General features: G+C 42.4%; 1 protein-coding gene across 14 annotated transcripts in view; it reads left to right on the top strand.

The window, feature by feature from the left end:
• LOC115088383 (eyes absent homolog 4-like) overlaps positions 1-27,842 on the top strand; it is a 545,124-nt gene that overhangs the window by 400,647 nt on the left and 116,635 nt on the right. For 9 of the 14 annotated variants that reach the window (XM_029596587.1, XM_029596586.1, XM_029596598.1 and 6 more), the window contains 5 exons: positions 1,994-2,060; positions 14,230-14,372; positions 14,536-14,679; positions 23,789-23,868; positions 25,724-25,904. In XM_029596587.1, the coding sequence (XP_029452447.1) occupies positions 1,994-2,060; positions 14,230-14,372; positions 14,536-14,679; positions 23,789-23,868; positions 25,724-25,904 (615 nt within the window). The remainder of the gene's footprint in view (positions 1-1,993; positions 2,061-14,229; positions 14,373-14,535; positions 14,680-23,788; positions 23,869-25,723; positions 25,905-27,842) is intronic. The other 5 variants (XM_029596590.1, XM_029596589.1, XM_029596594.1 and 2 more) reach the window with 1 other exon arrangement.

The raw sequence follows: 27,842 nt of genomic DNA on the forward strand, positions 1-27,842 counted from the left end.
GAATGAGGAGCAGATGGCCTAATAAAGATGCTCGCTCTGTGTTTGCCTGGTATAAAGTTGCTCTGAAGAGATTGGTTCAGCACTAGAGAAACATATATTTGGAGTACATCTGTCTTAGTCAAGACAGATGGTTAGAGGAAAGGGAAACTTCCATCCTCTTGGAATAAGTCCAGTTAGGGCAGTGCACCGAGGTAAAATGTAATTAGGTGAGCACTGCCCAACTCTAAGCTTTTCTTATAGACCCAATAGCACAGGGAGCGGTAGAGAACTGTTGCCATCATGCTGAATTTATCTGCCTCATGACTGGAGTAACGTTTGGTTAATCAGATTTTTAACAGTGAAACAAGCATGTTTCTGACATTGAGGCTTGTGATCTGTGTGTATGTTCTTTTTAAAATATTTCAAATTGACCTTCTGTTGCTCGTTCGACATCCAAGGTTGCTTTAATTGCAGCACGATGCTGAAGTGTGGCATGTGTGTGCAACTTTCTGTGAGAGTTTTTTGCCTGTGCATTCAAGATAATTACAGCAGTAAAGTACCTGCGCATTTAATCCTTTTAAGCAAAATCTTATATCCGTCCTTCCTTTGCATATTTTACATCTGTACTAAGCATGCATCATTATGCATGATGAGCCAGTGGCACTACAGTAGGATTTATAATGTATTCATCTATATTATCTGTATGTATTTTTGTTTATATATGCAGAGGCTTTGCTCACCAACCCCATTGCAGGAAAGGACTGCTCTGTTTTCTATTTGTGCTTACTGGGAAAATGCAAGACATGTCTGAGTGGGGCAGTTAACGAGTTAGGTTGCATGGCAGGGTTGTGTGTATATAGGGTGTGTGATTCTGTGCTGTGTGTATATAGGGTGTGTGATTCTGTGCTGTGAGTGGCTGTGGGTTATAGGGTGGAGGTGCTAAGGAGGTTGTGTGTGTGTGTGTGTGTGTGTGTGAGTCTGTGTTTTTCCTCTTGCATTCTGCTCTTTGTCTTCCTTCCCACTCCTCCCCCTGTACTGCTGTTCCCCCCTCCTTTGTCATCCCAGCTTTCTCACCCTCTCTACGCCTTTATTTCTCCCTCCCTCTTTCTCCCACTCCTCTGGCTTCTCCCACTGTGTAGGTGGAGGGGTAGTGGGGTATATGTGTGGGGGTGGTGGTGGTGTACGCGGCATATTTGTGTGAATGTTATGTGGGAGGAGTGGTTGTAAGGGCACTGTTTGGAGGAGAGGGCAGTATGAGTTATTGGGTATGTGGGGGATGTAGATGGTATCAGGAGAGTGTGAGGGGAGAGATAGACTGTGTGTAGGGGGGTAGGGGTACTCATTTTCCTTTTCACCCAGTACTTTCTCACTCTCCCTGTTTTCCCTCTATGTTCTCACCCTCCCAATCTTTCCTTCCATCCCCCACTCTTCTCTTCTTCCCCTCCCCTCCCCCCCCCTAACCCCTTGGCCATGCTTACTCGGCTGGCATTTCATTTATTCAGGTTCTGGGTCATCTTCATCCACCGAGACCTATTTTCCCCCCATGTCCTTTACTTCTGTGTCAAATTTTCTTCAGCTTCTGGGGCTTGATCTCCCCGATGCCTACATGGCTCCTTATCAGGGGCGCCGAATCTTCTTCGGTTGCTCGGGCATGGCTTGTTCAGGAGCCTGGTCCCTTTCTGGTGATGTTGCCATGGGCTCAAAAAACGTACCCGGAGCATTAACATTTTTACGATACATATATATACCCACACACAAAAAGAGAGAAAGAAATATAGATGCATATAGTATATAGATAGATATGTTAATATTAATTATACTATCAATTTAATGCATGTATATATTTTCCATTAAATATCCTGTATTATTATATGAGTCCCTATGAAAATGGTTCTACTTCAGTGGAAAATGAGGCTATGCAGTGATACATTTTGATTTTTGTAAATAGTTGCAAGCTTGTCAAAGTCATATATTTAGAGTACTCAGTTTTGTAAATGTGCTTTATGTTTTTTAGTAATAACAAGCAGCGGCTACAGTCCAAGATCAGCACATCAATACTCACCCCAGCTTTATCCCTCCAAGTAAGTGGCTTAACTTTGAGCGAGTTACCAGAAATGTAAAAACCCCAAGGAGTTTTATTCTTTTATGTTGCTTTTTAGTTTTGTTCTACAATAATGACCATATGGAAAATTTACATAAATAGATGTCTGTAAAATAAACTCCTCCAAGGTCTTATTTTTCTCTGTCTGGGTAAACAATGCTGACCACGGTCCACAGGCCCCAGGTTACTTTTTTTTAATAGCAAAAGCAGAAGATCTCAAGAATGGTTTCGCACACATCATTGTCTCTTTTTGAAAACTGCCTCATAACACACCAGCACAACCCTTTTCCGACTCGCAATATGGCAGTGAGATATATCCCAAGCTAACACATAGGGTCTGATTTTAAAAAGCATTTACATGGGTAAATCTGGGTTTTACGCATGTAAATGCACTTTACTCGAATAAGTGGGCTTTTGAAAATTGCTACAATATATGCCATTGAATCGTCCATAGGATTTATTCGCATAAGTGCACTTTTCGTGAGTAAATGGCTTTTGAAAATTGCTACAATAGTAGTTACATTTATGCGCGTAACTCCTTTGAAAATTACCCCCTTAGAATATAGGGAAGCTTTGAAAAAGCTGAGTAAATTCAATTTAAAAAAAATTCATAGCCTCCTTCAGACCTTTTTTCCCTTTTCTTTTAACGTAAAAGGGATCTGAGCAGAGAAGTGTGACATAGTGCCCCTATTTTCCCCCTTAAACCTGTGCAGGACCAGGCTAGACTCCTGGTCCACCTTAATTCCCTTTGAAAGAGAGCGAGATCTCTGTGGCAGGGCCCCCAGCAAGGAAGGAATAAGATCTGGGACCAAGGTGGGGACAGTCAGACCAGGCCCAGGTCTCCAGGAGGAAGGCAACTCCCGTAGAATATTGCTGTCCAAACACTGAACTGTGTCGCAGCTATGAATATTGTGTGAAGCTGCAAGAAGTTGTAAGTATGAAGAATGCACTCTACTGAAATCTAGCAGTCTACCATTGTTTTGTTGTAAAATAAAGATAGAAGTGGGTTTAACAGGCTGGAGTCAGACTTGATTTGTGTCTCCAGGCCTGAATGATCACCGCTCGGTCTCACAAGAAGGGCATGCTTTAAAATAAGATAACATTTCTCAAGTAATGCAGTAACATTGAGGGTTTGAATGAGATATTCAGTCACCTTTTTTTTTTTCCAGTTTTACTAAATTAGATACTGTCAGCAAAACTGTATAATTACGTATTTAGTACAAGTTAAATAAATCACAGGATCGGTAATTACCCATTCAACCGCAGTGGTACACTGGTGCTTTCTTTTTAAGCAGCAGTTCAACCTAGCCTGAAACATTTCAGCTATAATATGTGCTGGGGCTATAATAATATATTGTAATTACCGAATGGCAGAGCTTTGAATCCTTCACAGAATAATATTATTGAACATTTGGATATGTGCTGGGTATGTGATCACTGGTTTTCTCCCCACCTTAGCTCTAAAACTTCTGTAAGCCCATTCCCTGACAGTACTGTGTTTTCAGACGACAGTTCGGTGCTAAGGGGAAATGTATTCGTAGCATATGATTCTTCTTGAAATGAGATGTTGCACTAACTAAAGGAAAACTTGTGCATTATTAGAAGAGGCCAAGCTTTCTGATTGAAGCGTGACTGCATCTTCCGCCCAAGGCTTTTTTGTTTTCTGTGCATTTGGTAGTGGATGTTATCATTATTTACCCCTTTATTTTTTGCACATAATAGGAATCAGTAATGGCAAAATAAAGGCAAATAACCTTTAGCCTTTAGGTTATTTTTTATTTATATTCATCCCTCAAGAGGTGTATAACTCTGCTTAATATCTCTGTACACATCATGAGTTCATTAACAGCATGACTGTAGATGAAAGGCCAGATATGTAGAGAGGTCAATAGTCAAAAGGTTTGTTTGGGCAACTTTTCCAGTTACCCAGATAAAATCCCAAATGAAATATTCCCTCTCTCTCCAGGTTCTCTGGCTAAATTGTTGTCCAGGTAACTCGTTACAAGATTTAGCAGTTACAAAGAAGCAGTACTGGGGTGTTCTGGAGGTGAGCTAAACTTAGCCAGTGGGCACGGATATTTAGCACTACCAGCCAGGTAAAGTTAGCTGGATAAGCGTTGCCTGTAGTTACCTGGCTAACTTTAGCTCAGTATATTCAGTGGAACACTCATCCAGGTACGTTCCGCTCAATATCTGGGTAAAGTTCCCGGCTCATTTTCCTGCTCACCAGCCCATTGAATATCTATTTCTTACTTAGCCAGTGGGCACTGATATTTAGCACTACTAGCCAGGTAAAGGTAGCTGGATAAGCGTTGCCTGTAGTTACCTGGCTAACTTTAGCTCAGTATATTCAACAGAACACTCATCCAGGTACGTTCCGCTGAATATCTGGGTAAAGTTCCCGGCTCATTTTCCTGTTCACCAGCCCATTGAATATCTATTTCTAAGTGTCTTCTCCCCATCAGGTGACTAGGGGGGAGGGAATATTCAGTACATATGGCCCTGAGTGTATGCTATCTTTCTTTAGTATAATACGGAATACAATTATGGTAGTGGTTCAGTCTTCACCTTTTGTCTATGTGACTATACAACCTGAGGTCTTAGATCCATTTTAGATTTGGTTAAAGAGATTCAAAGACTATGTCCACTATTACGTCAGCACAGAAGGATCCTATTCTCCAAAAACATAAAATAGGAGAAATTCTTTTCAAAACCTGAACTATTTATTTATTTATTTATTTAGAATTCTTATATACCGACATTCTTGTACAATTGACAAATCATATCGGTTTACAATCTAACAGAACAATCGTGGTTAAGGCGTTACATTAAAACAAAGCTTCTAATAGAGTAAATAGAACAACATAACAGTGGCAGCTAAGGCGTTACATTAAAACATAGGGTCTAGTATAAATATGAGAATAAATATGAGAGTAAAAATGAGAACAAGTATAAATATGAGAACGTGAACAAATCAAATGGAGCGTAAAGGGGACCCTGAGGGACAATTATATTCTGTTATGTCCTTTGACCTGTGTCAAAATGGTCTTGGGAATCCGGGAAGGCTTGTCTGAAAAGCCATGTTTTGAGGTGTTTCTTAAATGTTTGATGACAAGGTTCTTGACGAAGCTCTGGAGGCAGAGAGTTCCAAAGGGTGGGTCCAGCTGTCGAGATTGCACGCTTTCTTAGTGAGGTTTTGACCGGTGGAGCATATAATGAACCTTTATATACATTTCTGATTGGTCTGTCTGATGTATGCAGACGGAGTTGAGAGCTTAGATTGAGATGGGCGATGTCGTGAATGTCCTTGTGGATCATCATCAACGCTTTGAAGGTAATCTTAGATTTTATGGGAAGCCAGTGAAGGAAATGAAGGATGGGTGTGATATGGGCTCTTTTATTAGAGTTTGTGAGTAACCTTGCCGCGGCATTCTGGACCATCTGAAGGGGTTTGGTAGTTGTCGCTGGGAGACCTAGCAGTAGAGAATTGCAGTAGTCTAGCTTTGTGAGGATAATTGACTGAACTACTAAACGGAAGTCATTGAAATGCAGGAGAGGTTTCAGATTTTTGAGTACTTGTAGTTTAAAGAAACATTCTTTGGTTGTGTTGAGGACGAAAGATTTTAAGTTGAAGTGGTTATCGAACCGAACCCCTAGGTCTCTGACGGAAGGGGAGTGGTTGATGAATGCTTTGGCGAATTGGGATGTGCTTTGAGAGTTGAGGAGAACGTGGTTTTCGTCTGGTGAAATGATGAGGATCTCAGTCTTGTTAGAGTTGAGGATAAGGTTAAGGCTGGTAAGCAGACTATTGATGGATTGTAGACAACTGTTCCAGTGTGCCCACGTTTTTTGCAGGGATTCTGTGATTGGTAGGAGGATCTGTACGTCGTCGGTGAATATGTAATGCTTTAGTTTGAGGTTGGAAAGTAATTGGCAAAGTGGCAGCAGATAAATATTAAAGAGTGTGGGGGAGAGGGATGATCCTTGTGGGACTCCCCAGTTCGATTTGATTGGGTGTGATTCCTTGTTATTAATCCTGACTTTGTAGAATCTGTTCTCAAGGAATGATTTGAACCAACTAAATGCCTCTCCTTGGATACCGATATCTGATAAGCGCTCCAGTAGGATGGAGTGATTAACCTTATCGAAAGCGGCCGATAAGTCGAGAAGTGCGAGAAGGTAGGGTTGTTTTCCAGATTAAGAAGGATGGTGTCAGATAGTGAGGATAAAAGGGCTTCAGTATTTTGCGATTTTCTGAATCCGAACTGGAATGGAGAGAGAATGTTGTTTTCCTCGAGGTAGTCAGACAGCTGTTTGTTTACAATTCTTTCCATGACTCTGGAGATCAAGGGTAGGTTTGCTATTGGTCGGAAATTAGCAGGGTCAGACGTCGGAAGGTTAGGTTTTTTTAGTAAAGGTTTTAGAATGGCTAGTTTTAGATGGTCTGGAACCTTTCCTTGTGAGAAGGAGCAGTTAACGATGTCTGCTAACGATTTTGAGATGGTGTTTGGGATGGAGAGAAGATTAGAAGGTATTGCGTCCAATGGGTGAGAAGAAGGTTTTAGCTTCTTGAGGATGGTTTCGATTTCCAGTGAGGATGGCGTCTCGAAGGATAATAATTTGATGTTCCGAGTAGTTGTTGAAGTGCTGGAGAGGAGGGTGGTCTGTTGGAAGGTGGAGAGAGGCTTGAGGAGGTTGGTTATCTTCGTATCAAAGTAGATAGCTAGTTCTGTGGCTTTCATAGATGCTTGCTCATCGGGAATGATGGGGGGTGAGGGTTTTGTGAGCGATGCAACGAAAGAGAATAAGGCTTTAGGGTCGAAAGAGAAGTTATGGATTTTAATTTAAACTGATAAGGCTCTAACAGTGCCAGACTGCCACAGGTATCATAACTGTAGCTTTCCTTTGGACTCCTGATGAAGGCAGCAGGAAGTAATCTAAACTCATTACTGTAAAAGTATTGTGTTATGTACGAGGTACATTAAGCAAGGTGGCCCATCAAATGGAACAGTAAAATGTGGGATGAGGGACGGGTGTGTCTTTTGTGACCTGGTTTGCATCCCACCAGGCTGTTGCTAACCTGGCCCCTGTAACCTTAGACGATAACTTTGAAACAGCCGCATAGGCGCACCGCTACGCGCGTTTGCTAGCTGTCGTCCAGAGTCGCGTCCGTTTTATAATGTATGCGCGTATATGCGCGCATGGTATAAAATAGGCTGAGCGCGTGCACATGTACGCGCGATTTTAAGTGGGCACGCCCATGTACACACAAATCCTGCTTCCATCTCATAGGTGGGGGGGGGGGGGGGGATTTTAAAAGGGGCGCGCGTCCATGCCATTGCCAGTTTCCCCAGTTCATTCCCAGTTCATTCAGGCATAGGACTTCCCAACCCCTCTGATTTATTAGCTTCCCTTTCTCACTGTTCTCCCCAACCCTTAAAACCCCACTGACTAGCCTAGGCTTTGTTTTTCTACTCACGTGCCATCCATAGGAGTAGTAAAGATGAGTGGCAGGAGAGTCCGGTGCCCGCCTGCGCGCGTAGCTGTTCACGCACACGTCTCTTGGCCTTCTCCAGATCACTCACGCCCCGCCCCTTTTACAAAACCTTAGCCTTGTGCACAGAGTGGGAGGTGCACACGTTTATGGGCGGCTTATAAAATCTGCAGGGCGTGCATCGGCCCGACTCGTGCGCGTATCTACCGCCTTTTAAAATTGGGGTATAAAGTAAAGTGAATCTAATAGTTTTAGTTGGGAAAAGAGAGGCCGTCCGTCCATTGCTCCTACCATGTGACAGGGGCCAGCCAATGGCACGGGTACCCTGTCACATGCTAAGGGCAAAGGGCCATCGGCGCCATTTTGTTTACGGGCAGCCAACGGCCCAAGAGCGGGAGAATGCTCCAGGGACCCTCACTGGACCACCAGGTACTTAGAAAGTTTTGGGGGGGTGTTGGAGGGGTCCGGAGGGTGGGGGGATACTAAAGAACTAATTTTAAAGGGTTGGGCTGTGTTTTTTTTTATCGGCTCAGTGCAGCCGATAAAAAAAAACAAACGATTGGACCGTGGGAAAATAATTTCCCGATGGTCCACGAATCCGAAACCAGAACCAATTCCGGTTCTGATTCACATCTCTAGACTAGACGCCCAAAATTTAATTCAATAATTACATTAAAAACTTTCAACAGAGTTTCTAATAAATAGGCATATACAAATATATAAAATGTAATACGAATCAAAAGCGTAAATCACAATTACAGTGAAAACCCAGTAACAATCTAGACACATCACACTTCATAAAATTAAAGGTAGTGATAATATGTGGCAAAAGATCTAAAAACAAAATCCTTAAAAAGGGAAAGTGGTTGGAAAATAGACTTATGGCCAATACAAGGGGATGACAAGGAGAAATGTATGTAGTTTAGGGAAAATGTAAATGATAGGGATAAATGGATGTTTAGCTTCCAAAAAATCTCTCTGCTTCTCAGAAATCCACCAGTATCTTTAACTTTTAGGAATTCTTTAATCTCATCCCTAATGTCTGGGTTGGAATTCTCTTTTAAAGGTAGATAGCAAGAATACTTCTTATGTATAATCTGACCTATTCAAAATCACAGTCACCCCATCCTTGTCTGCTGATTTTATGCTATATCCTGTTTATCTTTTAATATTTCTAAAGGCAACATTATCAATATTAGTCAGTTTAGAATGGATCCTATTCTTTTTCTTCTGTTCAAGTTTTTCAATATCTTCCAGAACAAAGTATTGAAAGCTAGGAATTAAAGGATCCAGTTGGCACAGATATCTCACCATGTCTGTAGGAAAGAAATGTTGTACATGTAACTTTATAACAAATTTGAATATCAACTCTTGTCTGAAAAGCATTGTATTTTATTGTAGGGACATGTAAGAAGATTCTTCTCTGATAGTACCGTATTGGAAAGATGAATAATCCTGTTAACAGTGGTCTCCATCATCCCCTCCCTCCTAGGAGTCTGCGTAGATTGCCCAAGCACATTTATCTATCTAGATCTCAGGGTCGTAGCCAGAACTGAATTTTACGGGAGTCCAAGGTTAACATGGGTGGACGGTGTGGCCAGTTCTGTCACAACCAGTTCACCCATCCCTAGTGTAAAACAAGATATTTGTTTTTTTAATATGTTTTCAAAGTCATTTCCCTGGGTAAAACAGTGCTTTACTTGCACAAACGGACATTTAATAAACCTGCCAGCAGCTCTCCCCCTCCTGGTGCCACTGTACCTGAAGGATGGGGGGGGGGGGGCTTTCCAGAGGCATGCCGGGAAGGGGCTTGCACTTATGCATAGGCAGTTTTTCCAGGTGAAGGCACACGCACACTTTCACTTTGAAAAGTGGCACCAAATCTTCAGGTAAATTGGATTTGAAGCAATACGGGCAGTTGCCAAATTATCCTTAATTTGTTTTGCTACCAAATCTGAGATATTGTAGCAGCTTGCTGGAAATTTTTTACATACAATGGATAAGTGAGATAGTGAATAATTTACAGAATTGTAGTGAACTAACGACAGAAACATATTTCATACATTGCAAATGCATTAGCCTTCTTAATTGGACCAGAGGCTGCAATGAGGGTCCCATGCTCCTTATCCATGCATTACAAATGTTATGTGCCTCAAATGAAGCTGTGATTTTTTTGAGGGGTGGGGGTGAGTCATTTCATTTCATTTCATTTTTCATTTATTTCATTTCATTTATTAAAATTTATTGATCGCCTACCACAGAGAGGCCCAGGCGATTTACAACATTAACATACATAATGAAAACATAAAAATAATAAATACAATATCACACAAATTACATGTATTTCACAAAAACAAAAATAACCAATCTCATATAAACAACATAAATAATCAATCATCCAAAATATGTAACAGAATCCTCACATCTGTAAGAGTATTTATTCTGCTGGCAGCACTCTAGAATATGTTGTATGCATGATGAAGAAGGTGCTCTCTCTCAATAACTGAACTTTTTTGCATCATCCAAAGACCTGAGCTCAAATGGAATAAGATTCCATTGTGTTGGCGCAGCAATGGAAAAAGAGGTCTCACGAGTACTACCGTGTTTCCCCAAAAATAAGACCTACCGTGTTTCCCCGATAGTAAGACACCCCTGATAGTAAGACGTAGTGGGAATTTTAGGGGGGTCGGCTAATGTAAGACATCCCCCGAAAGTAAGACGTAGTGTTCAAAAAAAAATTATTTTTAAATACCTGTCGGAGGGCCGCGTGGGTCCAGGCGGCTGGCGGCGGGAGCCGGGTGGTCGCGTGTTAAATCTAGGCCGCGGGCGGATGGGCGCTTGTTCCCGGGGGGGGGGGGGGGGGGGGGGGGCGGGTGGACGCGCGTTAGTTCGAGACGGCCGGCGGGCGGCGAGCGGCCGCGTGTTACATCTAGGCCGGGTCGCACAGGCGCGCATTCATTCACTGCCGGTGGGGGCTGCTTTCGGCGCTCAAGGCAGTCACATGCTGTGACGTCACGGCATGTGACTGCCTTGAGCGCCGAAAGCAGCCCCCACCGGCAGCCCCCAGCGCCGAATCGCAGGGGTCGCACAGGCGCTGTGGGCCTGTGCACGCATTCATTCACTGCCGGTGGGGGCTGCCGAGGCAGCCCCCACCGGCAGTGAATGAATGCGCGCCTGTGCGACCCGGCCTAGATGTAACACGAGGCCGCCCGCCGGCCGTCTCGAACTAACGCGCGCCCACCCGCCCGCGGCCTAGATTTAACACGCGACCACCCGGCTCCCGCCGGCCGCCTGGACCCACGCGGCCCTCCGACAGGTATTTAAAAAAAATTATTTTTTTTTGAACACTACGTCTTACTTTCGGGGGATGTCTTACAGGTTTTTTCCAATATAAGACATACCCTGAAAGTAAGACATAGTGGGACTTTTGGGGGTAAAAAGAAAGTAAGACGCTGTCTTACTTTCGGGGAAACACGGTAGTAGAGATTTTGCCAAATTCTTAAATATAAGACCTCCCCCGAAAGTAAGCCATCCCTTGTAAACAGGGGCGGATTGTCCTATCGGGGGATCGGGCTTCCCCCGGTGGGCCGGTCAATCCTGTGACGTCATTTTTTTTATTTTTTTTTTAATAAAGTTTCCAAAGTATTAGGGGCAGACGCGAGCAGTGGTATCCCGAGGGGAGCCAATGCCCCCGGGCGCAAGGAGGCTCATGCGGCCGCTGAGCCTCCTTGCCCGAAGAAAAAGATCGCGTTCAAACGCGCTGATGCTCTTCCTCCTTCCTGCCTGTGCGGCCCCGGAAGTAAACGTTGCCGGAGCCGCGTGGGCAGGAAGGAGAAAGAGCATCAGCGCGTGCAAAGGAGGAGCCGCCGTGGGAAATAAGAAGTAATCCTGTACTGAAACCACGACGAAAGCCGAATTGATGCGGACTCAAAATCTCATTAGTGTCCATAAAGTCAGTCAGTTGTTTAAGAACAATACCTTCAATCACTTTCGCTAATATAGGAAGAGAAGAGATAGGCCTATAATTAATCAAATTGCCACTATCTAAATTTGCCTTTTTTAATAAAGGTTTCACCACTGCCGATTTTAAAGCCTTAGGTAAAGTACCCACTGACAATGAAGCATTCACAATATGTGTGATAGAAACTTTCAAAAGAACAAAGATTTCTCTGAAAGTAACTGTAGAGATATTCAACATAGGACAAGTGGTATTATTCAATTGTGAAATTATATTCAGAATTTCTATAGAGGAAACTAAATCAGACTCTGTCCAAGTAGCAGCATTACCACTCATAGTGACTAAAAGAAATATTCACATCTTTAAAATTTAGTAAAAGATTTTCTAGCTTAACTGCAAAATATTTTGCAAACATATCAGCTGAGAGAGAAGCAGAGTCAAAGCTAACTGGTTTTGGTACATCTGATAACTTACGAACTAAATTAAATAAAGCTTTCGGGGAATTACCTAATTCATGTATTTTTTTGGAATAATATTCCTTTTTAGCAGTTAAGGTATCCAATTGATATTTGGCTAAAGCCTCACGAAAAGCTAACACATTATCATGAGAAGGGTGATTAGACCATTTATGTTCCAATTTCCGTAAATATTGACGAGATGACATTAAGACCGAATTGTACCACGGCCTAGACCTATTACTCTTTTGATTGGAGAGTGAACAAACTTTCAACGGAGCAATCAAATTCAAAGCGGTCATTAAAAAAGCAACCCAATCATCAAAAAAAGCATTGAGATCACTGGCTTCAGAAACGTCAGGAACTGAAACACAATGATCTTTTAATTTGTTAGTGTCAACAAAAGATCTTTTCAAAAAATTACTAGATGAAGACACAACATTCTCATCACTAATTACACCATTTACTGAAAAACTAATCAAAGAATGGTCGGACCATGGGACCACTATAACTTCAGGATCCTTCAATAAATGAAAAGTAGCACCATTATTAATAAACACCAAATCAAGCATATTTCCGTGACAATGAGTGGGTGCTAAAACAACTTGAGACCAACCTAACGATCGTAAAATATCATTAAACAATGAAATCTGAGAGTCCTCTGACATACGATTAAAAGGTAAATTAAAATCTCCTAGTAAAATCAAGTTGTTTAAATTTATTGAAGCAGACAATTTTGCTAACCTTTCCGAGGTTTTTCATGTACATTCTGTTTTTTTCTGCAATTTGCTGTCAGTTCAAACTGAAAATTACAGGAAATAGTATAGCAGATAAGGAGAAAGATGGTTCAGGAATATATACATATAGATATATAGACAGAGAGAGAGACACAGATACACACACAATATAATATACCGTTATATATAATAATAACAAAGGGAAAGATGGTTCAGGGATATAGACATATATTTACATATAATAGAAAGAGAGAGATAGATACACACAATATAATATATATATATATATTTAATAATGAGAAACATGGTTCAGGGATATACATATATAGATATATAGACAGAGTGAGACACAGATACACATACAATATAATATTTATAATAATAAAGGGAAAGATGGATCAGGGATATAGACATATAGTTACATATAGATAGAGAGATACACACCTTATAATATATATAATAATGAGAAAAATGGTTCAGGGATATAGACATATAGTTACATATAGATAGAAAGAGAGAGATACACACACAATATAATATATATAATAATGAGAAAGATGGTTCAGGGATATAGACATATAGTTATATATAGATAGAAAGAGAGAGATACACACACACAATATAATATATATAATAATGAGAAAGATGGTTCAGGGATATAGACATATAGTTATTATAATCATAGAGAGAGACACAAATACACACACAATATAATATTTATTAGAGATGTGCTTCGGATAAAAATTTCATGTTGGGCTTTGTTTTCGGGGGGGCCCCCGCGGGAATTTCATTTTTCCCATAGTTCGGGGCTTTGTTTTTTCGGGAGCCCCGATTTTCGGGTTAGTGCGCACTATCGGGAGTTAGTGCACACTATCGGGAGTTAATGCGCACTAACTCCAGTTAGCATGCACTAACTCAAAAATGAATTTTTTTCTGAAATTTTGGAAAAAATTAAATACTTTTTCGGTTCTCCCGAACCATTCCGAATTAGGCAATGTCATTGACATTGCCTAATTCAGGAAAAATGATTTCACATCCCTAATATTTATAATAATAAAGGGAAAGATGGTTCCAGGGATATATACATATAGTTACATATAGATAGAGAGAGATAGATACACACAATATAGTAATATATATACATTTCATAATGAGAAAGATGACTCAGGGATGTATATACATATAGTTACATATAGATAGAGAGAGAGATACACAGAATATAATATATATAATAATGAGAAAGATGGTTCAGGGATATAGGCATATAGTAGATCGAGAGAGTTATATATACACACAATATAATATATATAGTATTAATAACAATAAGAAGAAAGATTGTTCAGGGATATATACACATAGTTATGTACATATATATAGAGAGAGAATGGCCCCCACACACTGTTTCCTTTAGATTCCCAGCAGATAATGTTTATTTCTTAATTGTCTAAAAATGATAGATGTGAAAGGTCTTTAAGCGATTAATGTTTGTTTTTCCTACTATTTAGGCCCTATCCACACATTCTTTCCACACCGGCAGCTCAGTCCATGTCTGCCTATGCCGGACAGACCCAGTATTCGGGAATGCAGCAGCCGGCCGTGTACACCGCCTACTCTCAGACAGGACAGCCTTACAGTTTACCCACTTACGGTATTGCATCTTCTGATTGCTCGCTTTTTTTTTACATAAAAGTAAAATGCAGTGATTCATTGTTGTGTGATGCAGTTACTTTAGTTTAGGTATCTAATGTAATCTCTCTAAAAAAAAACAAAAAACAAAAACAAAATCAGTTGAAAATTAATTTCTTACACAGACTTGGGTGTAATGTTGCCAGGCATCAAAACAGAAAGTGGACTCTCCCAAGCACAATCTCCACTGCAAAGCGGATGTCTCAGTTACAGCCCAGGGTTTTCCACGCCACAACCAGGCCAAGCACCTTATTCCTACCAAATGCCAGGTTAGTAACCCATGTCAGCGAGCGTTGGTGGCTCGGATGGTAAGTGCTGTGTTCCGGCAGGCAGAAAGTCCCCGGTTTGATCGCTGGGTCAGGTCTTCTGTGTCCCATGGGATTCTGGGAACACAAAGTTCAGAGCTCCTGGTGGCCAGACCCCGGGCTTCTGATTCCTGAGCTCCGGGAGCCTCACGGCTCCCAGGCCAGGACTGGACTGAATGTAAGCAGGGAGAGGATATGAACAGCGGGGAATCTTCTCCCCCTTCCACCCCACCCCAAGCAGTTGCAAATGAAGGCTCATGGCGCCAGGTCCCATCCCTGTTTTTCACCTGAACTGAAGGTACAAATGAGCAGGAGGAAACTGCCGGCTGGAGAAAATAAAATACATACAGGGAAGCAATCGCGGTGCCTGAGTAAGCAGAATGCCGGAATTCAGTTCTGGGTAGGGTCCACTGGATCTGAGGTGACCTCCGCATAACTCCGCTGGTGTCGCAGACTGGCGAGTCTGAAAACGTGGTGGTTCCACCCAAAGTTGCTGAAAGTATATTTTAGCAGGTGTTTTATATGTTACTGATGTTTCAATCTCAGAATAGGATCTTCATTAACGCAAACAGTCACCAGGATGAGTCCAGTAGAAATATACACACACAGTATATAGGGCTTCAACATATAGGGGGCAATTTTCCAACCACAGGCCCGTTTAGCCTCGGACTCTGTACCACTTTCCTTTTGAAACTTGCCGCAGTACAAAGCACCTGTGGCCTTTTGCACCCTGTGCGGGTGAATTTCCTATGGGAAATAATGTAGGTAGACTTGAAAATACGATCTACCCGTTTTATTTTCCACCCTCGGCCCTGGAACCCTTCCACAGCGCGCATCATTTTATCCTCATTGTCAGTCTGCCAGTGTGTGCTTACAAATTGCTATTCAGCCACAGGAATGGCTTTGAACCTTGTCCCTTTTGGAGTTTTGACTGACGTTCTCCTGCCAAAGTTCTGCATTCCAGAGCTGACCGTCAGGCATAGTCACTGCTGGAAACCCTGCGTTATTTGCACAATTATTTAAAATGTATAAATCAACTGTGAATTAAACTTTTATATAGAAACATAATGGCAGAAAAAGATGGTTTGGCCCATCCAGTCTGCCCATCTGCCCAATTAATTTAGCTTTATAATTTCCCTCACTCCCTTTGAGATCGTCTGTATTTATCCCATGCTTTCTTGAATTCAGATACTGGTTTTGTTTCTACCACCTTCACTGGGAGGCCATTCCATGCATCTACTAATCTCTCTTTAAATAAATATTTACTAAGATTACTCCTGAGTCTACCCCCTTTCACCCTCATCCCTAGACCCCTCATTCTAGAGCCTTCCTTGCATTGAAAGAGACTCATCTCCTGAGAATGGAAACCTTGGAGGTATTTAAATATCTCTATCATATCTCCCCTATCTCACCTTTCTTCTAGGGTGTAAATGTTTACATCTTTTAAGTCTGTACCTCTCCCTTGGGTGTTTGCATACTAAATTCATTGCTTTGCATTTTTACCATTAGATCTTAACTACCAGACCCTAGACCATTCTTTGAGCTTTGCTAGATCCCTCCTCATGTTTTCCACACCTTCCTGGCTGTCCATCCTGTTACGGATTTTGGTATCATCATCAAAAAGACAAACTTTTCCCAACAATTCTTCCATTATGTTGTTCACAAAAATGTTGAAAAGAACCAACCCAAGGACGATCCCTGAGGCACATCACTAGTAACACCTCCCCCCCCCCCCTCAGAGAAAACACGTTGACCACTACACTTTGTCACTTCCCACTCAGCCAGTTTCTAACCCAGTCAGTCACTCTGGGTCCCATATCAACGGCATTCAATTTATTTATAAGTCTCCTATGTGGAACCATGTCAAAGGCCTTACTGAAATCCAAGTGATCAAGCACTCTCCCTTGATCCAACTCTAGTCATACAATCAAAGAAATGATCAGATTCATCTAACAAGATTTACCTCTGGTAAAACCATGCTGCCTCGGATCTTGCAACCCGTTGGATTCCAGAAACTGCCCTATCCTCTGTTTTAGTGTCACTTCCATTAATTTGCTCACTATAGAGGTCCGACTAACTGGTCTGTAGTTCCCAGCCTCCTTCTTACTTCCGCTTTTGTGAATAAGAATCACATTCATCCTTTCTCAGTCCTCTGGAACTACTCCCACCTCTAAAGAAGCATTGAGAAGGTCAACCAGTGGAGCTGCTGGGACATTTCTGAGTTCCCTTACTACCCTCGGATGTATCCCATCTGGCCCATCACCTTATCTCCTTTAAGTTCAATTAGCACCTCACAAACACAGTGCTCTGAAAATCGATTGAGGTTTACCTCACTTCCAGTCTTATTTGCATTTGTTTTATGTGGCCCTGCTCCAGGCCCTTCCATAATAAGCAGTGAAAGCAGTTTTCCTCCTCAGTCTCTGCATATTCCGCTCCTCCCCTCTGACTCTCACAATGCCACTTTTGAACTTCCTTTTATCATTGACATGTCTTTCAAGAAGTCTTGTGCGTCGTATTACTGTATTTGCTATTTTTCTTCTATTTGAATTTTTGCACCTCTGACTTCACTCCCATCTTCTCTTAATTTTCCAGCTATTGTTGCCCATCTTCCTCTTTCTGCAGTCTATTGTAGTTTTCAACCTGATTCATGATGAAAAGAAAATTCAGCTTTGTCACACCCACCATCTGTCAGGTGCAACACCACAGCCTTCCATAATGATTTATTTAAAAAAAAACAAAGTATAGCATGTGCTGTTTGTGTAAAGACTTGCAATGTTGTCATGGGTGGGAAGGAAAAGGGAACACATGCCCGGGCCTGGGACCAATCACGTTTTGTGGAATTCTCACAGCTAATGAATAATTATTGAGTAACTTGGCAGTGAAATTTCCGACAAGGGGCTCGCTTGACAGACAAATGAATATGTTTCCTCGGAATGATTCATATGCAATAAGCTAAAAAAAAAAACCCATCTGCAGATGACAAGTTTCCATTTCCTGGTTTTGCATATACATTGTAAATAATATGGCAACCTGGGCCCCTCGTTTTCTTTCTTTCCGGTATTTTGGCAGGTTGTGCAAGTTACGAATACTGCAATCCCCATTCATTAAAAAAAAAAAATCACATTTCATTAGATATTTTGTCAGGTTTACATCCTCCCTCCTACCATTCCGCACCCCCTTCTCTTCTCATCCACAATTACTGCATTGTTGCAGTTTCGTACGTGGTCTTCCTTCAGGTTTGAAAGGGGTAGTGCTCTCAAACCGATTTCTCCTCCTCCTCTTTTCCTATCTGCTGTCCCTTCTCCCTCTTGTCGTTGTCTCTAAAATTCAGAATTTTTTACAAGGCTCTCAGAACTTATTTATTTATGCAACAGTTTGTATAATCTGCTTCTTACAAAATACGTCCGGTGAAGAGTACAATAAAACTTGTAAAATTCTGTTCCAGGTATGTAATTTTGCCACCATTTGAGTGAACCCCATGTCCTTTCTAGAACATTCTAATGAACTCTGTGCTTCCTGCTGCTGCACAGGTGGAGCTGGGAAATTCAAAAAGCTTCTGATTTAAAGGTGGCTTGGAAGTGAGCATCGCTTTTTCTGAAGTGAACAGCTTTTGAATTATTCTAGCACTCTGTATTTCCTGTCAAACGTGTGTAGCCTTAGGTAGTTCCGAGTACAACGAAACATCGCAGATACTGCACAGGTCGCAAGTCGCAAATGCACTTTTTATAGCAGGAAATACAAAGAGTTCTAGGAAAAGTAAAAAGTCATGGGATAGGTGGCGATGTCCTTTCGTGGATTGCAAACTGGTTAAAAGACAGGAAACAGAGTAGGATTAAATGGACAATTTTCTCAGTGGAAGGGAGTGGACAGTGGAGTGCCTCAGGGATCTGTATTGGGACCCTTACTTTTCAATATATTTATAAATGATCTGGAAAGCAATACGACGAGTGAGATAATCAAATTTGCAGATGACACAAAATTGTTCAGAGTAGTTAAATCACAAGCAGATTGTGATAAATTGCAGGAAGACCTTGTGAGACTGGAAAATTGGGCATCCAAATGGCAGATGAAATTTAATGTGGATAAGTGCAAGGTGATGCATATAGGGAAAAATAACCCATGCTATAATTACACAATGTTGGGTTCCATATTAGGTGCTACAACCCAAGAAAGAGATCTAGGTGTCATAGTGGATAACACATTGAAATCGTCGGTTCAGTGGGCTGCGGCAGTCAAAAAAGAAAACAGAATGTTGGGAATTATTAGAAAGGGAATGGTGAATAAAACGGAAAATGTCATAATGCCTCTGTATCGCTCCATGGTGAGGCCGCAACTTGAATACTGTGTACAATTCTGGTCGCCGCATCTCAAAAAAGATATAATTGCGATGGAGAAGGTACAGAGAAGGGCTACCAAAATGATAAGGGGAATGGAACAGCTCCCCTATGAGGAAAGACTAAAGAGGTTAGGACTTTTCAGCTTGGAGAAGAGACGACTGAGGGGGGATATGATAGAGATGTTTAAAATCATGAGAGGTCTAGAACGGGTAGATGTGAATCTGTTATTTACTCTTTCAGATAATAGAAGGACTAGGGGGCACTCCATGAAGTTAGCATGGGGCACATTTAAAACTAATTGGAGAAAGTTCTTTTTTACTCAACGCACAATTAAACTCTGGAATTTGTTGCCAGAGAATGTGGTTCGTGCAGTTAGTATAGCTGTGTTTAAAAAAGGATTGGATAAGTTCTTGGAGGAGAAGTCCATTACCTGCTATTAAGTTCACTTAGAGAATAGCCACTGCCATTAGCAATGGTTACATGGAATAGACTTAGTTTTTGGGTACTTGCCAGGTTCTTATGGCCTGGATTGGCCACTGTTGGAAACAGGATGCTGGGCTTGATGGACCCTTGGTCTGACCCAGTATGGCATGTTCTTATGTTCTTATGTTAATTCAGTAACTAAGATCAAAATCCACACCAACTAACACCTCCCACTCTCAAATCATCATCTGTGTTTGTCTCATGCCTTCTTGTATGCAGATACTGTCCTCGTCTCCACCACCAACAGGGGGAGGCTGTTCCAAGTATTGGCTACCCTCCCTGTAAAGAAATATTGCCTTAGATTGCTCCTGAGTCTGTCCCCTTCCACCCTCATCCCATGACCTCCTTGATTTACAGCCTCCTTTCTGTTGAAAGAGTTTTGCCTCCTATGCATGAAAACCGTGGAGGTATTTAAATGTCTCTATCATATCCCCCCTATCCTTCCTTTCCTCATACGCAGATCTTTAAGTCTTTCCCCCATGTGCTTTAGAATGAAGCTCACTGACCATTTTAGCACCCACCCTCTGGACCAGCTCCAGCCGAATGTGCAGTCTCCAGAATTGTACAGAGTATTCCAAGTGAGGTCTCGTCAGGAACCTATACAGGGACAATTTCACCTCTTCTGCCGACCATTCCTCTCCTTATGCAGCCCAAGCATCTTTCTGGCTTTTGTCATCATCTTATCCACTTCTTTGACTACCTTAAAATCATCAGATTCGATCGCCCCCAAATTCCGCTCATCTATCATCCTTAGGGGAATTTGTCCCCCATACTGTACGTCTCGCGTAGTCTTTTGCATCCTAAATGCAAAATGATGCCCTTGTTAGCATTAAATCTTTGCTGCTAGACCCTAGAGCATTCCTCAAGCTTTGCTAGATCTATTTATTTATTTATTTGTTGGTTTGTTTGTTTATTTATAAACGTTTAATATTTTGCCTTAACCAAGCTGGTGTCAAGGCAGATTACAATTTATAGACGAATTCTTTACACATTAGCAGTTATACTAAGCACAGGGAAATTCCAGGAGAGAGGTAGAGATTTATAGAGGTTTGGAGAGGTTAAAGTCGACACAAGGTGAAGTTGTAGGTGGGACTACTGGGTGCCCTGGAAGCAGGAAGATGGACCTAGAAAGGGTGCAAGCAGAGAAGGGAAGCACCTGGTGCAGGGGAAGGAGCGTTAGAAAGGGGGCGGAGGCCACAGCGAGAGGACCAGTTCAGTATACAAGGCACTGCCATAGTCACAGGTTTTCTTTGCAAGGTAGGACGTCTCAAGATGGAGAGTTACCAGTATCTTATTCCCGAATCTGCAGAAACCGAGGGGAGGGCAGGAAAAGAGAGCTAATTGTGAACAATGCAGTTCTCTTGAGGAGGTGTAAGGATACAGGAGTTGGGTGAAGCAGTCTAGGGCTGTATAGTTTACACATCTGCAGGCAAATCTTCCTGGCTGTCTGCCTTATTGCCAGAATTTCTCTCTTAATAGTCTTGGAATATATATCTCACCTTGTCCTATTGCCGCCTTCACTTTTTCGGTTAGCTCCTCACAAGCACACTTTTCAGAAAATCGATAGAGGTTTTCCTCCCTTCCAGTCCTAGTTGCGTTCACTTTATGTGGTTCTGCTCCTGGCCCCTCCCACAGTGAATACGGATCAGAATTAATGGTTAAGTAATTTTGCTTTTCCCTCATCCGTTTCTACTTATTCATTCCCTTCACCTCAGAGTCTCAAAATGCCACTTTTGCACTTCCTCTTATCAGTCACATATCTAAAAGAAGTCTTGTTCCCTTCCCCCATTTTATCATACTTGCTATTTTTCCTTCTGTTTAGATTGTTGATATTGTCGCCTGTCTTTCTCGTTCCCTGATCTCTTGTACTTATGAACACCATCCTATTTTTCCTTACCTTTTCAGCCACTTCTTTAGAAAACCATAGCATCCTCTTTTTTCCTTTATTTACTTTCCTCACAAAAAGCTTAGTTTTTCTTCTAATATCCCTTTTAGCTATGTCCCACTGCTCTTCTGCCTCCCTCCATCCTTCCATCCAGCTAACGACTCCTTGAGGTACTTCCCCATTTTAACCAAGTTTCCCTGAAGTCTAGGGCCCTCGTCTTTGAATGAACATTGTTTTCCTTGGCTTTAATACTGAAGCACGCCATCCGGTTATTACTGGATCCCCAGATGATCGCCCGCTACAAAACCCGAACTACCGTTCCCAGTATCGCGTCCTCCCGTTTGGGTTCGGTTTCCCTTTGCTGGAGCAGTGCTCCCTGCAGTGAATCCAGCATCTCCTTGCTTCTAGAAGACACTGTAGACAGAATGTCCTAATCAACATCTGGCAGATTGAAATCCCCCTTTCATGGTACTTTTGTTAATACCCTCCATTAAATCTCTATCCATTTCTTCTGTCTGTGATGGAGGTCTGTATATTATACCAGTTTAAATAAATGTTCCATTCTCTCTTTACAGATTAAATCATAGTGCTTCTTCCTTACCTCAAAGGCCCTGAAATTATGTTGCTTTAATATTATTTTTTATATATAGTGCTACACCTCCTCCTTTTCTTCCTACCCAGTCCTTCCTGAATAGATTGCAGCCTGGTATAACTATATCCTAGTCATGGTTTTCTGTGTACCACGTCTCCATGACAGACACTACATCCAAGTCAGCCTCTTCCATGGCTGCTTCTAGACCCAGGACTTTATTTCCCATAGTATGAAACACGAGTGCACATAGTTTTCCAGATGTGGCCCTTTTCCCTCCGGTTCACCTATCCCTGATGATCCCAGTTTAAAACCCTGCTCGGCAGGTTGGCTATTCTCTTCTGGAGATAAGGGATTTTTAAATTGCAGAACAGAATAGTGGACTAAGGGCAAGGTGGTTCACAGCACGCATCGAAAAAAAACCCCCAGCAAAACAGAGTAATGCAGATTCTGTAGCACAGATCTGGAAGCAGTTCTGTTTTTTGGGTGTGACGTGCTGATGTCAGAAGCCCTGTTTACAGAAAGGCATAATAAGGTGCACAGCTGATCCACTGGAAACTGTGTAAGCACTATAAACATAACTGTACCTTAGAAATATTGGGATAACAGCCCTGCAGAGCATGAGGAGGTTTGTGATCATCTGAAACATTCCCACTCCAGCCAATAAAAAGCTTGACGAAAGAAAATCAGGCATTGTGGTAAAGGAGAAAAGCACAAGAATGGATTTGCTAATAGAAGTGCTGAGCTGAGTGACCATTCTGTACCCTGGTATGCAGAAACAGAAGATCATAAAGTATCAGAAGATACAATCAGAGACCAAGTAAATGTAACAGAAAGAAAGAAAATAAAATCCCAAATTGTATTGGGCACCAGTGGCTTGATGAAAGAGAACTTCCAAGCACACCTTGTCTGTAATATATAATATTACTCCAATTAAGACCAGAAGGAATCTCTTTGACATAGTGCAAGATTTACATACAGCAGCACTAGCAGTACATTTGAGAGATTGATATTGTACCTAACCTACCCTGGCTTACGTGTGAGGTTCATGCCTTTCATGGTGTGCACCAAACAAACCTATTGCAAGACATTACCCGGGTCTCTCTTGGGACTCTGCTGGCCTGTTCATAGCTACGTTTTCAGAAACAACACTTGAATCAGAAGCAAAGTTAACTGCAAAAGAACCACAGGAAGATGCTAAAATGTGAACAGAAAGGCAAGTGGGCTAAGTATATGTGGAGTGGGAGAATAATCATAAGATTTGCCATACTGGGTCAGACCAAAGGACCATCAGGCACAGTACCCTGTTTCCAGCAGTGGCCAATCCAAGTCACATGTATCTGGCCAGATCCAAAAGGGTTAATAGATTCCATGCCGCTTATCCCAGGGATAATAGTTTATGGACTTTTTTTTCCAGGAACATGTCCAAACCTTGTTTTAAGCTCAGCTACACTAACAGCTTTCACCACATCCTCCAGCAACAAACTCCAGAGTTTAATTATGCGTTGAGTAAAAAAATATTTTCTCCAATTTATCTTAAATGAGGGTACCTTCCCCTTTCATGGTGTAAGAACTGCAGCTTCAATGTGTGGTCCTTGCATCCAGACAGCTAATGAGCCAATGTCTCCTACAACCTCACTAGCTCAACACTGCGTTGTTTTTTTTAATCCATATTATCAGGTGATCTCTCTCCATTTATGTAATGACAAATTGTAATTATCTTTTCCCATGTATTCAAAAGCTTCATCCCACCATGGTTTTTTTTTTCTTTAAATGTAGGTTCCAGTTTTACCCCGTCATCCAGTATTTATGCAAATAATTCAGTCTCCAATTCAACAAACTTCAGTAGTTCTCAGCAGGTATGATACACATATTGCTCTTTGTATCCAGAAAAGCAGAAATTCTTCTGATGATAATTATTATCTCATCGTACAGATATGGATGTCCGTAAAAATGTATTTAGCCCGGTTATCATGAAATATGTGTGAGGACCAGCCTGGGGGTGCAGAGGGTGCATTCACAGCTCATGGGGGGAGGGGGGGAGGGGCGGTTAGGAGTCCCAGTCGCTGTGCAGCAGTGGTATCCACCGTCCCGATTTAGTAACATAGCAGCAGATACAGACCAAACAGGTCCATCCATTCTGCCAGCAGCGATTTTATGCACATTTACCTAAAGAAGATCAAATTCCCACATGGAACCCAGACCCCGGTTCTGTTGTGTCCCCTTTAGGGTTGCAACCGCTATCCCATGCTAGTTTCCCCCCATGCCTTCCAGGAAGCAGACTTGGGATCAGCGATCGCAGGGATCCAGAAGGAGCCTATGGTGCGGGGCCCTCGTTCAAGGACTGTCCCTGGCATGACCGGGCTGAACTTTGAAAGTACAGCCGATTTATATTTCTTCTACAGTCCATGCAGGCCATGGCTAGTCAAGCCAGGACAGAGTGCATGTATCTTTCATCCATTTTTAAATTCCACCCTACGACTCAGTCCCTCAAATATCAAAACTTCAGAAACATTTTTAAAGACAGGTCACAGAATCTGTCTCATCACCATAACAAAATCTGGAAACTTCCCTGATCAGGTAAATTCTGGTTTTCTTCTTTGGATTTTGGGCTTTTTTTCTCATTTTGTTTTTTAAATATTTCCTCCCTGCTCCCCAGAACAAGTGCCTGGGTGAGTTGGTTGAAGACTGTGAGGTAAATCTCCAAAACTGAATCCCGCTGTACCACTGTCATACCAGCAAGGGTCATCATTCAAGGGGCAGACAATCTCCAGCATAACCTCATCACCTCTGTGATATGCCCTGGTTCTGCTGTTAAAGGCACTGATCTGGTGCAGGTCAAATCCTTCCTGAGCTGAATTTTCCACCTGGCAAGGTTCAGCAGGCCGAGGCAGCCGGGAATTGAGAGAGACCCAAGGTAGGATCTGAGCCAGATCACAACTAACCTGGCCATTTCTAATGAAGGCTTTTGTCTGCACCGTTTCTGCACTCAAATTACTGACGGTGGCAGTTAACATAGTCAGAGAGAGCCTGCACACGCCTTTTCAAGCAGTATGTGCGACTCCTTCAGCTTTTTATATGTCCCTCAAATAAAGTTGGCAAGTATATACTTGCATGCTTACATTACCTGTAAGATCAAACCGTATCAATAGTATTGCTTTCTGTCCATAAGGCATTTTGGTTTCACTTGTCATAACCAGGCAGACTTTGAACGCTGTGTGATGGAGGCCGTACAGTACGTGCCAAGCCCCCCGGTCTATGGTTAAGGTGGAATCCCCTACCCCTGCGAAGTGAGGGAGAAGGGGAGATGGGATAGACTTGTACACAGTTGTTCACAACAGCTAGCAGGTTATCTTTTTCAGTAGGGTTTTGAGTTAATGGAATAGTGAACCACAAAATAAGTACGTATACAAAACCTGCAGTTATACATTTATGGGACTTTTCAGGAAAGGCACTCTACAAAAAATATATGCCAACTGAACTATGCCATTTCTTTCATTTTTTTTTGTATTTGTAGGTTGGCTTTAAAGGATTTACTTTTTTTTTGGTTCAGTTGCCTTGTTTACTTCGACAGTAACTGGATACCGAATCCTACAGTAACCTGATATTAGCCTCTTTTCAGTGCCCAGTAGTGCCTAATCCTTTTGTAAACCAGAACTTAAGAAAGGACTCCTTTTTCTACCCTGACTTCATAAATTGTTCTCACTGTTCCAGGATTATCCTTCTTACACAGCTTTTGGCCAAAACCAGTATGCACAGTATTACTCAACATCAACATATGGCGCGTACATGAACTCCAATAACACGGTGGATGGAACCTCCTCCTCATCAACTTATCAGTTACAGGAATCTCTCCCGGGCCTAACCAGTCAACCAGGTACAGATCTTCATCCAGGTAAAGCAAATTCTACATCTCCTGGAGCTGCTAATATTTGCACTAATAGTTTTATTTTCACTTTTTCTCTCCATGTTTCTGGTCACTAGAGAGAAAGTGTTGTGCACTAGGGTATTATCCAATTTGATTGCTGCCCTGTGAGTCATGCTGTAAGTTATACTTAAGCTTAAAACTATTTTGGTTTCGCAGTCCTTAAACAAACAGAGAGCTGATAACTGACTAACCGCACAAATGTTTTGAAAGCAGGCAAAAATAGAAAAGTACTGCATTACTAAAACCACACATCAGCTCTATGTAAAACACATTAGCATGTGGCAAACAAACGGACTTCTCCCAGTCCTAGTTCCAAGGTGCCTGGCAGGAAACCCTGGCTCCCAGCAGCAAGAGACTGCATTGTATAAATACTGACCTGCCCTTGGCCACGTTCATCATCCAAGATATGTTTCCTGTTATCACAAGAGATAATGAAACCAGGGGATAGCTTGTAGCATCTACGGAACCTTTGATTTCCTGGGTTCAAAATTCGATTCACTAGATCCATTAGTGGGAAAATATTTTTACTATCACTCAGAGGTTAATATTTGAAATCATTTAGACAGATAACTCACAAGTTAATAAAAGTCAGGACCAGTGCCAGTCTCGGCCCCTCCTCCCTATCCCAAACCTTATCCTCATACCTTCCCAATACCGTAATTTTAGCAGAATCTTCAGGAGGATAGTGTAAGCTTGACCACGCAGGGCCAAACCTTTGGAACTAAGGAGGGAGGAAGGAGGGGCTGTGTTCGAGCATGTAGGTCGGAAATCTCTTCTTTTTTTTTTTTTTTTTTTTTAATACCTAGCACTTCGCCACATAACCAGCTATATTTTTGTTAATATTGACAGTTAAGTCTAAAGTTATGAAAGACAAGTATCTTTAGATCTAAAATATAATGTCTGATTATATTTAAATGTATCCAGCTCAGGGCCGGCGGAAGCACTAGGCGAACTAGGCGATCGCCTAGGGCGCTGAGCATTAGGGGGCGCCGAGCCGCTGACGGCCAATGGCCGCCGGTGGACGTCATCCCAATGGCAGATACACACAGCAAGAAGATCGCAGGGCCGTGGTACAGTCGCGTCTAAACATGCTGGTGCTCCTCCTCCTTCCTGCCCGCGCGGCCCCGGAAGAAAAATGTTGCCGGAGCCGCGCGGGCAGGAAGGAGGAGAAGCAAGGAGGAGGAGCATCAGCCAATGCAGGAACTTCTCCTCCTTCCTGCCCGCGCGGCCCCGGAAGAAAAATGTTGCCGGAGCCGCGCGGGCAGGAAAGAGGAGGAGCATCAGCCGCGTGCCGGAAGGAGGAGGAGCATCTGCCACGTTCAGAAGAGGATCAGCGCGGCTCGAGAAGACCGGGGCCGCTGCAGAGCCCTTCCTGCAGTGGCCCGTGAAGAGGAGGCCCAGAGGTGAGAGAGAGAGACTGAGGGTTTGTACAGTGTGTATGTGTGCGTGTATGAGATGAGTTGAGAGACTGTGTGTGTGTGTGGCAGTGAAGACCTAAATGTTTGCAGAGACAGCATGGGAGAGCCTTTGTGTGTGTGAGAGACAGCATGTGGTAGTGAGAGCCTGTGCTTGAGCAAGACAGCATGTGGGAGTGAGAGAGAGCCTGTGTGTGTGTGTGAGTCAGCATGTGACAGTGAGAGCCCGTGTGTAGGAATGATTGTATGAGAGAGAGCATGTGACAGTGAGAGCCTGTGCTTGAGCAGGACAGCATGTGGGAGTGAGAGAGAGCCTGTGTGTGTGAGTCAGCATGTGACAGTGAGAGCCTGTGTGTAGGAATGATTGTATGAGAGAGAGCATGTGACAGTGAGAACCTGTGCTTGAGCAAGACAGCATGTGGGAGTGAGAGTTAGACAGCATGTGCAAGAAGAGAGACTGTGTATAAATGATTGTATGAGGGACAGCATG

Source organism: Rhinatrema bivittatum, chromosome 3 (assembly GCF_901001135.1).
Source record: "Rhinatrema bivittatum chromosome 3, aRhiBiv1.1, whole genome shotgun sequence".
In the NCBI taxonomy this organism is placed as follows: domain Eukaryota; kingdom Metazoa; phylum Chordata; class Amphibia; order Gymnophiona; family Rhinatrematidae; genus Rhinatrema; species Rhinatrema bivittatum.